The sequence below is a fragment of the Peromyscus californicus genome, unplaced genomic scaffold (genome assembly GCF_007827085.1).
Source record: "Peromyscus californicus insignis strain IS unplaced genomic scaffold, ASM782708v3 Scaffold_1__1_contigs__length_55948999, whole genome shotgun sequence".
NCBI lineage: Eukaryota > Metazoa > Chordata > Mammalia > Rodentia > Cricetidae > Peromyscus > Peromyscus californicus.
The window spans coordinates 18,704,988-18,719,700 of NW_026294492.1; the positions used below are offsets into that span (position 1 = coordinate 18,704,988).

Sequence of the window (14,713 nt, forward strand, 5' to 3'; positions counted from 1 at the left end):
CATCTTCAGAGATGCAGGCTGTGAGGAAAGCCAGCGAGTCCCGAGACACACAAGAAGCAAAGACCAATGATAAGCTTCCTGAGCGGGGCGTTACAATTCCCAGGGAGGCGGGAGGATGGTCGAGCACGGAGAACCGGAGCGAGGCCATGAGAACCCATGGGAATGTTCCCCGGCCTGCATGCCCAAGGATGCTCTTCGTATGCAGCCAGACCACTTTCATTTCATATCAACCTGAGACCTTCGCTACGCCTCCTCCTATTCCCCTGCTCCAAAGTAAGGTGAACAGAGTGGGAGAGCACTGCCATAATAAAGCGTGGAGGATGGGGGGCGGGGAGGGGCTGCATCAGAAACCCGTTATCCTCCGACCCCTCGGACAGCTTTGCCAGGAAGACCCTCCTTTCTCTGGCAACCACAACAAAATGGTGGCTGCCTCCAAAGTGTCTCTCCTTTGCCTCCTGGGCCCCACTCCTGCTTGCTGAGGGTTTCCCCTCGGTGGTTAGAGGCAATCCTCAGAAACCACGGCTAGCAAACAAAGCCGCAGTCACTCCAGCTAGAGTTTGGGTTTTTTCTTAATTGGGAAATGTTCGATAATTGCGAAGCTGCCTATTCTGAGGGTGCTTTGTTATTGTTGTTGGTATCCTTTGGTTTTGTTTACACTTTTGTATGAGTGGGGTGAATGCATATGGGGGCGGTGTACACACCCGCACGCGCACACAGAGGCCAGAGGAGGATGCCAGGTGTCCTACTTTATCACAAGTCACCTTATCCCCTTGAGGCAGAGTCTCTAACTGAACCGAGAGCTAGGCTGGAGGCCAGCAAGTCCAGCATCCCTCCCGCCTTCCCCCTCCCCACAGAGCTGGCGTTACAGTCCTGGTCAAGACTAGGGGCTGGAGGATGGCTCCGAGGTTAAGAGCACTGGCTGTTCTTCCAGAGGTCCTGAGTTCAATTCCCAGCAACCACATGGTGGCTCACAACCATCTGTAATGAGATCTAGTACTACTTCTGGCCTGAAGGGATACATGCAGGCAGAGCACTGTGTACATAATAAATAAATCTTAAAATAAATAAATAAAGACCATGCCTAGCCTGTTATGTGTGTGTGCTGGGATTTGAACTCAGGTCCTTATGCTTGCACAGCAGATAGTCTTGCCTGCTGGGCAACCTCTCCAGCCCTGTTGTTCTTTGGTGTTTTGTTTTTGTTATTGTTTGTTTTTAATTTATTTGTATTTTACGTACATTGGTGTTTCGCCTGCATGTGTGTCTGTGTGAGGGTGTTGGATCCCCTGGAACTGGAATTAGACAGTTGTCAGCCGCCAGGTGGGTGCTGGGAATTGAACCCGGATCCTCTGGAAGAGCAGCCAACGCTCTTAACCGCTGAGCCGTCTCTCCAGCCCCGTTTGTTTTGTAAAGACCATTCAGATCAGGTACGATGCTCTACATCTGTAATCTCAGCACTCAGGAAGTGGAAGAAGGAAGACCATAAATTCAAGGTCATCCTTGGCTACATCCTTAAAGCCACTTCAAGGACAGCCTGGGCTACAAGAGACCTGGTCTCAAAACAAAATAGACGAGATCGCTGGAAAAGGTAAACATAGATCTTTACTAAACAGGGAATGAGGATCCAATCCCACAGCTGGGGACTGAGACAGACTGGCAGGGAACAAGCCCCCCAGGGAGGTATTGCCTCCACCCCACTGCCTTCCAAGAGGGTCCCCCTACCAGGACCAGGTTGGCAGCTGGTATAGTTTTGAATCCTTCAAATTCATGTTGAAACCTTAACTTCTGATTCCAAATATTATGGTGGAGACAGGTGCTGGGTGAGCGGGTTGTTTGGTTGGTTGGTTGGTTCTGTTTTTTGTTTTTATCCACTTGACACAAGCCAGGGTCATTTGGGAAGAAAGAACAGCAATGGAGGAAATGCTTCCGTCGGATTGGCCTGTAGTCCAGTCTGGGGGGCATTTTCTTGATAATGATGCGGGAGGGCCCAGCATACCAGTGAATGGTGCCACCCCGGGCAGGTGGTCCTGGGTTATATAAGAAAACCAACTGAACCCAGCAAGCCATGGGGCCCAAGCCAGTGAGCAGCCTTCCCGGACAGCCTTTTCCTGCCTCCAGGTTCCTGCCCCGAATAAAATCTTTCCTCCCCAGACTGTTTTTAACCGTGGTGTTTACCACAGCAGTAGAAACCTAACTAGAATTGTATGGCTTTTAAAACGGAACCAGGTCCTTAAGAAGTCAACGCTTTCTTGTGGGATTCTGTTGGTTCTCTCAAGAGCAGATTACGATAAACTTGGGTTAGGTTTTTTTTCCCCTCAGTGTCTGGCTTTCTGGCAGGAGTTGAAGCCACATAAGGGCCTCACCAGAAGTTGATCAGACACAGACACCATGTTCTAAAACTTCCCAGTCTCTAGACTCCCAAGCTATTAATAAATACCTCTATTTTTTTATGAATGACCAGAGCTTAGATGTTTTGTTATAGAAATGGAAAACAGACTCACACAGTTACCAAGTCAATCTGCCAGTCATTTAGGAACTTGGCCTGGCTCTCTTGGGTTAAAGTCAAGCCTCAAGGACAAGCCAGGGGCCCACCTAGAGCCAGTCACGAAGCTGCCAGGGGTGGCTGCCACAGTCTGACTCAGCTGGCTCTGCACTGGGTATCTCGAGAACCAATCTTGCAGTGACATGTCAACAGCAAACCACAGACCCAGAGATCTTGACGTTCAAGTCCAATCTACTTCGCCCGGGGTTTTAAACAGAGGTAAAGGGGGGGTGAGGGTGGGCCCTTCTCAAACGTGCCCTTTACGTCTCTATTTTACAGGAAAGTGTTCTTCGGAAGGGGAAGGAGAGAAATGTTTCACTTCTAATTAAAATGCCTTCCTTAGGAACCACGAGGAGAAAAGAAAAAGCTGAAAACGTGATCCAAAGGAGGAAAAGGTGTCAAGACAGAAAATGGCCAGGAGGGGAAGAAAAGAGAAGCAACAGATGGCAGCTGGAATATAAAAATCACAATCACGAGAAAAAAGAAGAGGAATGATTAATAAAATTAATGAGCAAACACAGGCCCTGTGGTCATATTCTGCTATATTACTCAGAAGTTTATAGATCAAAACACTTTTTAATAATTCTTCTGGAGGAGGAGAAGTGATTAGAAAAAGGAGGAATGAACTTGGCCTGATTCATTTATAGATCAAAGGTGAGACATGGTTGCCAGGACTAGATGGAGCAGAGAAATGATTTAGCCAGGCGTGGTGGCACAAGCCTGTAACCTCCGCCCTCAAGTGTTTGAGGCAGGAGACTGATGGGTTGGAGGCCAGCTTGGGCTAAGATGAAGAGAAGGAGGGAAGAGAGGGAGAGGGAGAGAGGGAAGGAGGGAGGGAGGGAAAGAGGGAGGGAGCAGGCATCTATATAATGCTCTGCAGTTTATAAGGTGTACCATGTCATCATCCCCTGCCTCCACCAGGCGACAGAGCATCACCCCTGTCCTTGTTTGTCAAGGTACAGAATGCTAACAGACATTAATGGTTGTCACAGGCCACTGTGTGGGTTGGGACCCTTGTCACTGAGGACTCTACACAATGGCCGCTTCCCAGAACTGGGTCCTAAGCCCTCTTCTCTTCTGATCCTACCCTCTCCCCCTTCTCGTCCCACTCTTTTGGGGCCCCTTCAATGTCTGGCGATTACAACTTGATGTCTGAAGGTCTCACGACACGGTCTGCAGAAGGTATTCAGTAACTACCCATGGACTAATCTGATTAGATAATCCACAGAGGCGCATCACACTAAGTTCATCGTGCTGGGAGGCCCTGCTGGCATCCTCTGTGGGTCACTCCAACAGGCTCCTAGGCTGCCTTGAATTTCCTTGAGCCCACCAGCATGATCCGTGTACATGCAAACCAGATCCTGTCCATCCCCTGCTTGAATTCCTTCAGTACCATTCCATCATCAGAAGAATAAAGCCCTTGCTTAGTTGGGATGTAGCTCCCATGGACGAAGCCCCAGCACCATGTAAACAAGGCATGGTGGTGCATGCTGGGAATCGCAGCACTTGGGAGGCAGAGACAGGAAGAGAAGTTTGGTTATTCTCAGTTACACAGAGAAGTCACGGCTAGCTAGCCTGGGTTACGTGAGCACTTGTCTCCAAACAAAAATTTTTTAAGTTAAAAACAGGGTGGAGGCTCAGTAGTATAGGACCTCCCCAGAATGGGTAAGGCCCTGGATTCCTATCCCAGAACTAGAGAGACAGAGAGAGACAGAGACAAAAGTCCTTCCACTACCTGGCTATGCTCTTCTCTCTCCAGTTCCCACCACCCAGTCATGTTCTTGGAACATGGTGATTGATCCTCATCAGCCCCAAGCAATTGTGAACCTCTCAAGGCTCTGTTTCCAGTGCTCCACCTGGAAAACTCCTATTGATCCTTCAGGACCCGACTCAAAAGTGGCTCAGAAGCTTCTTCCTGGGTCTCCCTAGACAGGTCCCCTTCTGCAGACGGGATCTGTTCCACAGCCTCTGGGCTCTGTGAGCACAGGCCATGGGATCACCCATTGTATACTCCCTGCCCCGAACATTTGCCGCTCCGACAAAATGTTTGGTAAGCAGCAAAAGGAGTGGAAATTTTCCCTCTGGACAGGAAGAACAAGGGACTGAGATAGCCACTGTTCCAACTCTGCCCAGGGGATCTTCTTATGCAAGTCACTTGTGCCCGAGGACTGGATTAAAACTAGGCCAGGAGAACGTCCATGACTCATTTTCCAAACTCCTAAAATCACAGCCTTTGTTGCTGCTTTTCACTTGGGCCAGGAAATATTTGTCGCCAAGTGGCGAAGGAGGAATGTCAGCACTCTAAGGGTTAAAGAAACCTTGGGGGCTGAAGGGGTGACTCACTCTTGCAGAGGACCCAGTTTGGTTTTCAGCACCCACATGGTGGCTCACAACCACACATAACTCCTGTTCCAGGGGATCTGTGGGAGCCCCACAGAGGTTTCCTAGTGAGATCTGAGCTTGCTTTACCCAGCAGGACTGCGTAGGAGGATGATTGGACCACGGGCCTGGGTACCAGGTGTTCAGAAGGGTCTACGCTTGGTTGTATCTAGCAAGGGGAGGTCTTTTGCCCCTCCCCTTGGCATTGTTATAAAAAGCCCTTTTGAATAAAGTTCTGGGCCAGCAGATGAGGATCCAGGCCCTCCCGAGGCTATCTTGTATTTCTGTTTCTCTCCCTCTATATTTCTATCTAAATCTCTTATCCCTCACTCCTCAAGAGTACCCAGGTAAAAGTGGGGGCGGGTCCCCCACAAAGATCCAACACCCTCTTCTGGACTCCAGGGTAACCAGGCATGCATACGGTGCACATACATGCACGCGGGCAACAAAACACTCAGATACATACAATAAAAATAAACAGATCTTTAAAAGAGATAGTTAAATCTTGCTTTAAAAAAAAAAATCACTCTCAAGCCACCAAGATCAACACCAGAACATTTCCTCAGCCTCAGTAAGAGAAGAAGAAGAAGAAGAAGAAGAAGAAGAAGAAGAAGAAGAAGAAGAAGAAGAAGAAGAAGAAGAAAAAGAAAAAGAAAAAGAACATTCAGCCGGGCAGTAGTGGCGCATGCCTTTAATCCCAGTACTCGGGAGGCAGAGGCAGGTGGATTTCTGTGAGTTTGAGGCCATCGTGGACTACAGAGTGAGTTCCAGGAAAGGCGCAAAGCTACACAGAGAAACCCTGTCTTGGGGGGAAAAAAAACAAAAACAAACAAACAAACAAAAAAACATCAACCAACAGATGCAACCAAGGCCCTGCGAGGGACGGAGGGATGTTCAAGGACTCCACAACAGGCCTTTCTCCTCCTTGAAGCATGTGGCAGCCTATCAGGAATGCTATACTGCACGTGTCTAAAAGATGCACATGAGCAAACCCTGCCTCCCGGGGAAGAAACACGGATGTCGGATCTGCTGTGTGCAGAGCAAGGCCAGACTGGCACCAGGGTGTTGCTAGATGGCATCTCTTAAGGTAGGGATGGCTTCCTGTGACCTGGCACAATGTCCTGGGCATAAGATCTAGCTCATGTCTGAAAAGGCAGGAAAGCTGGGCATGGTAGCATGCACCTGTAATCCCAGTGTCAGGAGGAGGAAGCAGGAGAATCAAAAGTTCAAGGCCAGCCTCACCCTTGAAGCCAGGCTGAACAACATGAGCTCTGTCTCAAAAACATTTTTTGGGGGCGGGGGGTGTCAGGGAAACAAATTCTTCCCATGCATGGAAGGGGAAACAGCCCAAGCAGAGGAGCTTGAAAGCCGTCTTCATGCTAAGTATACATAGACTTTTTGAAAAGCTGAGCAACCACACAGAGGATCTGATGGAGATCTTAGGGGAGGTGTTGGGACAGAGTCTTCAGTGTGTAGCTCAGACTGACCTCCAAGGTCTCACAAGTGTGTGCACCACCAGCCCCAGCTGAGAGCCGAAAGTGTAACGAAGGCAAACACGGCCCTGTTCTGGACCACACGTCCAACCTCTTAAGCATCCCACGGCCATGGGACATCCTGTATCTCACGCAGACTGGCAGCCTCAAAACCGAGTCCCAGGCCAGTGAGATGGCCCAGCTCAGCAAGCAAAAGTGATTGCCACACAAGCCAGGTGACCTGAGTTCCAGCCCCAGAACATACAGTAGAGAGAACCACTTCCAAAGGCTGTCCTCTGTCCATAGCATGCACACCTGGGACCACACTCGCTCATACAAACACACCATGCACATGCATACACGCAATGACATTAACAAAGTAAGAATTAAATTTAAAATGAAATAAAATTAAGCCCCTTCTCTCCAGGGTTATTTTATGCGCCTCCTAGCTTGGGACAATCTCGGATGATGGCTGTCACGACTCCATGCCTGCCTTGTACTATGTCACCCTCACATTAAGGAGTAAAATCAGTTTCCTCTTGTACCTGAGTCAACCTTATATTGCTTTGACCAAAACTACTGAGACAATGGCCTTTAAAAACTGGGCACTGCCATTTTCTCCCAGAGGTCGTGTGCCGTGAGGGAGCCGTAGGAGCTACACGGAGAGGCACTACAGAGATATCAGCCCAACACGGACTTCTGAATGAAACAGGCCCAGCAGCCAAAGAAAGTGACCCCAGACAGTGCCACATAAATCATAAAACTACCATCAGAACAGAGCCAACCCAGAGGACTTCGAGAAACAACAAAATACTGAACGGGCCATCCCACATCAGTGAAGTTCTTCCACAGTCTCAAGTGAATTATTTGCCCAAACAGGTTTATCTCTGTGGTATCACACGTTTCCAGAATGTCTTTATATTACAGTGAAGGGAACGATACAGTCCGATTATGGACATCACTGTTACGGACATCAGTAGCCAAGGGCTGAGTGTTGTTGGTATCCTGACAGTTTCGCACTGAGACCAGCATCGGTCATTGTGGCCACTGGTCACCTTGCACACACAGGCAGGGTCTCATCCTGAGTGCTGTTAAGGCATGCATGTCTGGACTGTGACTAAGGATACACCATCTGGTGAGGGGACAGGTGGGAAATGACAGAATGATTATTCTAGGCTGGACCACCTGAGCAAGATCTGTGGTTACACACAAACTGGAAGGTCTACAGCCATACCACCTTGAACACCTGATCTCATTTCATCTCGGAAGCTAAGCAGGGTCTGGCCTGGTTCAGTACTTAGATGGGAGGCTGAAGAACAAGAAACTTGGAATCCTAGCGATTCTCGTGGAGAATTTACCCAGCCCTGGGGAGGGAGCATGGGTTCATGTGTGCTGGTGTGTGCACACATGTGTTCATACAAAACAGCCTTAGTCCCCACAGCTGGCTCAGCTCTGAGCTTGTTTCCCTTAAAAAACAAAAACAAAAACAAAAAATCTAGCTGTCTATAAAATGCTGACCAAAAACATCACAAACATGGGAACACCAAAGCTAACCACAAAATGTCAATGAAATAATATGGGTGAAAGGTGGGCCCTACATTGCTTGTGAACCATCAAGACACACTAGGAAAGCTCTGTTTACACAGAGATAAGGACCAGAAAAGACCACAGAGAAATGTGACCGGGGAGAGGGGACTGAGAGAGGGGTCTCTGCAAAACATTTATGTGTTCGACTGATGTGTTCATTATCCTTCAATCACGAAGTTGGATTCCATGGCCCCACCGCTCCTCCCTTTCATCTCCTCGGGATCCAGGTCCCCTCCTTAGACGCCCAGCTGCACGCTGTTCAAAGAGGGACAGCTGCCACTCTCACTCTGGGACAATGGTAGGGCCCAGGGCCCAAAGAGCAAAATTGAGGTTGCGTAGGACTCCTCAGGGTCTGTCTCCAGCACCTCTCCCACATGCGGCTTCTTTTCGCTGAGGTGCCCAGGCCTGAGGCCAGCCCCGCTGCCCTCCTCCTCCTCCCAGCCCTGGCTCCCCCTCATCCTTCTCCATGTCATCTCCACATCCACCTGACCACGGCTTCACAAAGAACTTTCCGTTACAGGCTTCCACCCTCTCTGCACCCACTTCCCAGGAGTAGAGGGGAGTGCTTCCTAACACATTCCGGGGCCTCCCCTCCTTTGACCTTAACAAGCCTCAGTGCCCTCATCTGTGAAATGGAGCTGACCTCCAGAATGCACGGGGACAGTGTGTATGTATACACGTTTGGCTCCTGCTGTGGGCGAGGCTGTCTTTGGAAGCCTTATCCCCCCTGCCCATCCTCTTTGCTGAAACTCTCCAGGGCCCTCCCCCCCTACCCCTCCTGAAGTGAGTAACTTAGTGTCTCATTTGTAAGCATGAAAAGGTCCCATCCACAGCCTCATGGTGTTTCACTTTGCAAATAAAGACCTCAGCAGGCTGCTCATTCCACTAGAGACCTTTGCTCCCAAATAGCCTTCCTGCTGGGGAGTCAGTCTACAGACTATTTGTCAGGGATTCCTAGGCCCTCGTTTCTGAACGACACACAGCACAAGTTAACAGAAGCTTGTGAGTGTGTGCAAGGGTCTCCCGAGGCAGTGACGGACCAGAGACATGCTTCCCGCCATCTTGGCTGTGTCTTCCACCCTCCACCCTGCCACACTCCCTTCATTCCCAACCATCAGCTGCTCCGGGTCCTGCCTGCGTGGCTTCCTCACCTCATCTCAGGGGCGTTTAAGGCAGCCGCCGGGGGCAGGGTGTGCTGTAAGAGGCATTCCGTCAGAACCCAGATGAGGGAGCCTGTAGCTCCTCCTGACTCACCCTTCCTTGCCAGTCAGCCCGAGGCCTAGCCTGAGAATCCCACAGCTGACAATAGCATGGCTGCCCCTCTCTGCCCCAGACCCAAAGGCCGCAAGGCTCTCTACTCTTCACTCTGTAAATATTCTGTCATTCCCTCATCTACAAGGCCTCAACACTACCCTAATCCCATCCGACCACCTGCACACAATCTCCTCACTGGAACCCACCTGCTGGCCCCTTGAGAAGAATCCAGGACAAGATGTCAGGTTGCCACAAATCCCAAGTCTGCCTCTAGTCCTTCCCCGACAGAGCCAAGCACACACATGGGTGTGTGTCTGGGTGTGTGGGGGCTGCAGGCGACTCTGGCACCAACCTAGCACAGGAACCACTTCCTTGGTGCTACTCACAGTCGTAACCACCAAAACCACGAGACCCACCCAGAACCACAGGTGTCCTCTATGAAATGGAGCCCACCTCCATGACCCAGGAGAACCTAGTCAGGGTCAACAAGCAAGGAGAAAAGAAGGAGGAACACATGGGCAGGAATGGAAGAAGAAAGTGAGCCCAGGTGGGGGGAGGAAACTTGGGGGGGGTTGCCTGATGGAGGACCTGAATGCTTGGCCCTCTAACCCCTCCCCTGCTCATTCTCGAGGGAGTTCCCATCCCACAGGCTGGAGGAGTAAACACTAGGGTGAAAGAATGACGCTTTTCTCCACACCCAGGGGACATGGGTCCTAGGTATCTGTCCCCACGGCAACGCTGCACGGACCGTGGTTTCCACAGTACTCAGAGATGGGATGCAGGAAAGCTCTAAGTGAAGGAAGACTTTGCTGAGTGGGCCTGGGAAACGAGGCACCTTGTGAAAAGTCGCACCGTGGGACTGAAGAGATGGCTCAGTGGTTAAGAGCACTGGCTGCTCTTCCAGAGGTCCTGAGTTCAATTCCCAGCACCCACATGGCAGCGCGCAACTGTCTGAAAACTCCAGTTCCAGGGGCTCCGACACCCTCCCACAGACATACATGCAGGCAAAACACCAATGCACATAAAATAAAAATAAGCAAATCATTAAAAATAAAAAAAAGAAAGCCACATTAGTCCCAAAGAAGTGACTCAGAAACTTCTGGAACACATACTGTAAGCTGGGCCTCCAACTTATCTCAGGCTCCTAATTTAACCTTGGGAGGGCCCCTTTTTCTCCCTTCTATCCCCAAAGCCAAGTTCCAGGAATGGTTTCATGTCAAGATCAGGTTCCCCTGGGATGCGAAATTCTTATTATACATTTTTTATTTTATAAATATGTATTTGTATATTATTGGGACGGGGGCACTGGAGCTCCAATTCGGAGAGCCTCGAGCGTGCTGGGCAAGCACTCCACCACTGAGCTATGGTCCCAGCCTTGAATATCTTTACTCTTGAGTTACTAATTTTACCTTTTCCCCCTGATCCCAACAGGGGCTCACTCTTTGCAGCCCTGGTCTCTTTTTTTTTTTTTTTTTTTTTGGTTTTTCGAGACAGGGTTTCTCTGTGTAGCTTTGCGCCTTTCCTGGAACTCACTTGGTAGTCCAGGCTGGCCTCGAACTCACAGAGATCCACCTGGCTCTGCCTCCCGAGTGCTGGGATTAAAGGCGTGCGCCACCACCGCCCGGCCCTGGTCTCTTTTAAGACCAGTAATCCTGAGTTCAAAACTCATCTGCAGGGACCCAGGCTACAGCTGTGACCCTGGACCCGCCCTGTGACTACACTTTGTCTGGATCCAGATCCACAGGCCTCCTTTTCCGGGAGCCTCCAAGTTAAGTTTCTTGCTGACTGGAGAAGGCGAGGCCCAGAGTGACATGGGCCTGAAGTACCGACACAAGGCTCCGAGCAAGGGGCCTCAGAATAGCTAAGTCCAGGTTCAAAACTGAGATGACGATGTTTCCATCTACTTGATGAACAGAGACTCAGGGTCTCTACAAGCTGTACCTTCTACAGAGATTTGGGTGACAAACAGGTAGAGTACTTGTCGTCTGTAGACAAGAGAAGCCAGGATCCTGCTCTCGGGCTAAGGGGACAAATTCCCACCGCCACGTGGGAGCCCTGGCCCAGGAGTCAGCACCCCTGGGCTCGCCCCTCATTTCTGCTGCCAGTGAGCAGCAGCTGCTTATCTGTGATTCCTTCCCTATGACCCGGGGGCTCTGGACTAGATGCTCTCCCAGGCTCTCACCTGTGCTAACACCTCTGACCATTTCTACAACAAATCAGAAGGCCTAAGTCGAGAATTTGGCAGAAGAGTGGAGTATCTAGGCACGGCTCAGTGCTGGCCAGTTTCCACAGGCTAGCAGCGGCTTCTGTCTGAATTTCAGGTACACCCTCTCTCTCCTGGCCCCCAGCCGGTCATCTCCTTAGGCTGATCACCAGCCCCATCCTCTACCACACAGAGCTGATGCAGGACCCACAGGACAGTCTTCCTAGACCACACCCTGGGAAACAGCTCCCCCTTATGATCTGGTCAGTGATTTGCTGGCCCCTTGGGGACACAGTATCTACAATCAGTCAAGTCTGCTCCCTGCTAAAACCTAGAATCTCTGTCAATGGCACGGCCCCTGTGTGTCCATCCCTAGGTTTAGGGTTGGACTGCTCAATTTCACTAGAAGACACTTTCTGTACCCCAAATGTCTCCGGCCAACAAGCGGGTCTAGGTGTGGTCAGAAGTGGGGGTGCTCTGTGCTCTTCTGACATGTTGCCTCAATGAACAACACACTGGGGTGATATACCCAAGGCCCAGGGACCCTGGCAAGAGGACAAAGGAAGAAACGCTTATTTATTGGAAGGTGATGGTTCAGAATATGTCTCCAAGCCCCAGAGGCTGCCAGACCAACCTGTCCTGACCAATCCCCGGTAGTAATGACTGTGGGTATCCTCCCCCAACAGAACTGTCCACAAGCAGGGACACAAGCTGAAGCCACCAACCCAGAAAGCCACAACAGTAATGACAGGTGTTCACAAGAAAACACCCAATACCAGGCAGCAAACAAACAAACAAAAACATGGTGGTGTGCCCACAAATCCCCACAGGCTCTAGCCCAGAGCTGAGCCGTGGAGAAAACTTCCGTGAAATTAGCTGAGCATGGGAGCCCACATCTGTAATCCTAACACTTGGCAGTTAGAGGCAAGGAGGGCCAGGTGTTCAAAGTCATCCTCAGCTGCAACAAAGTCATTTGGGGCTACATGAGACCCCGCCTCAAAATAAATAAATAAATAAATAAATAAATAAATAAATAAAGATTTGTGAAATAGGTTCCTACCTGACCTAGAATGGGAAAACAGAAAGAACACTGGACCAAGACCTAAAAAAAAAGTTAAAACCCACTGGGCAGTGGTGGCACATGCCTTTAATCCCAGCACTCAGGAAGCAGAGGTAGGTGGATCTCTGAATCTGAGACCAGCCTGGTCTACTGAGCAAGTTCCAGCTAAAGCTGTGACACAGTGAAACCCTATCTCCAAAAAAAAAAAAAAAAAAAAAAAGTTAAGACCCAGCAGAAGCCATGTCTTCCTCTCATCAGATGGGAGACGATGGAACAGCCCCCCAAAAGTTCTCTCATCGACCACCAGATGTCCCATTGGGGTCACTGTAGTCAATGCCCCCAACCCCAAGCAGACAATGCCAAGGCTTTGGTAAGACTAAAACGGTGAGGTGTGGGGAAAAGAACTCTGGAAGCGGGTAGACAATACCTGGTCACTTCCCAGCTCTCAGGTCAAAATATGGAAGGCAATGCCAGAAGATGGAATTCAGTGACTCACATCTCTGGGGAGCCCTTCAGGGGATGACCAGATAAACTCAGGCCAGAGTCACAGCCCATCTTCTGCAGGCTTTGGATGTCTGTCTCTCTCAGCACTTGGTGGGGGCACAAATTAGTCAAAGATGAAGCCAAACGTTCCATCCCTTCCAGCAGAAATAGCATACTAGGACCAGCATGCCCCACACCACAGTGGCTAAGACAACTGTCCCCAGCTGTGTCCCCACACCCTGACTTCTGTGGGGAGACCACCCTTCCTTACACCACCTATCTGCTGGGGACACTCTGAGCTCTGGGAAAGCAGCAAGATCTCCGATAATCACGTCTCCGCTCCTTACAGCTCTTCACAGAACCCAACAACAGGCTTGCACCCACGTTCCCCTGGATCTCGGTAACAGCCATTTCTGTGTATCCCCACTTGACAGAGAGCACTGAGCTCGCCCAAGTCAAATCCCATCTGGAGTTAAGCCAAGACAGCTAGAGATCAGGATTCGCCACAAGAAGTGACCAGGGTCACTGACGGAACGGCAGTCCAAGCCTTTCTCCACACCAAGACTCCAAGGGACCGTCACCTACTCCACTCAGCGCAGGTGGCTGAGTAGCCCTGAGGCCCAACGTTCTGCATCAGACGGCACGGGGGTGGGTGTGTGTGTGTGTGTGTGTGTGTGTGTGTGTGTGTGTGTGTGTGTCCGTCCGTGTCCATCCCGGGGGTGTTGAAGGCAATCCCACCTGGGTGAGACCCGGGTGGAAGGGGAAGGAAGGCCCAGGATGGACGGGGAGGAGCGTGGCACTCACCTCCCTCAGCAGCTGTATCCCTTGCAGCTCCTCCTGCTGCTGCTGGGCCACCGTGACCCCCAAGACGAGCGTGTGCACCACGCAGGAGACCACGGAGATGATGACGATAGGACTGAGGCTGAGGGGCAGCGTAATGAAGAAGGAGAAGACGAAGAAGGCCTGCCAACCCACCGTGTCGCTGGCTGCGTGGGCGCGCGCAAAGTTCAGGCCCAGGTAGGAGAAGATCTGGGCTGTGATGAGCAGCCACAGCAGGTAGGGTACCACTCTGCGGCTCACTCGGTCCGGGAGCAGCCCCTTTTTGCAGAGCACGAAGAGGATGATGTCCAACACCAGCCCAATGCCAGCCACCATGAGGGGCGCCAGCTTGTCGCTGGAGAAGACCACCGCGCACATCACCACCACGTAGCAGTCAAAGAGAGCCGCAAAGACCACCAGCACCAGCAGGGTCTCGTGGCGCTGCCTTTTGAAGTAGGTCTGGTAGAGGTTCTCCAGGGACTCAGGCACGAAGGTCAGCCGCATGAAGCGAGGCAGGCACAGGCAGGACCCCGAGTTCCGCACTGAAATTTCATGGGTCCGGCCGACCCCACGGTCGGGGTCAGAGGGCAGGCTGACCGAGTACTCGGCTGAGTACTCTGCCGAGTACTCGGGATCCGAGAAGCCCTGGTTCCTCGGCATCTTGGCTGGTGGCGGCGGCGGCTTCGAAGGAACGAGGGAGGAGTCCGGGGTCAGGCTGTTCACCAGGGCTTCCTAACCGGGGAAGGCGGGGAGGCTCTTCTTGGTTGTGGATGAAGGGAGATCACCTGGGGCAGGAATGCTAAGGAGGTTGTCGGGACACAGGTGGCACCAATCATCTGCAACTTAAATGGACATGGCTAAGTAGAAGCGCCTCTTTCCTCGCCACCCACCCCACCCCTCACACAGCTCCCTGGCTA

At 51.1% G+C, this 14,713-nt stretch overlaps 1 protein-coding gene across 1 annotated transcript in view; it reads right to left on the reverse strand.

Annotated features, from left to right (window-relative positions):
• The window catches only part of Adcy3 (adenylate cyclase 3), an 80,001-nt gene that overhangs the window by 64,817 nt on the left and 471 nt on the right, over positions 1-14,713 (reverse strand). The window contains 1 exon segment of the mRNA XM_052746015.1: positions 13,782-14,638. Within this exon segment, the coding sequence (XP_052601975.1) occupies positions 13,782-14,456 (675 nt within the window). The 5' untranslated portion in view covers positions 14,457-14,638.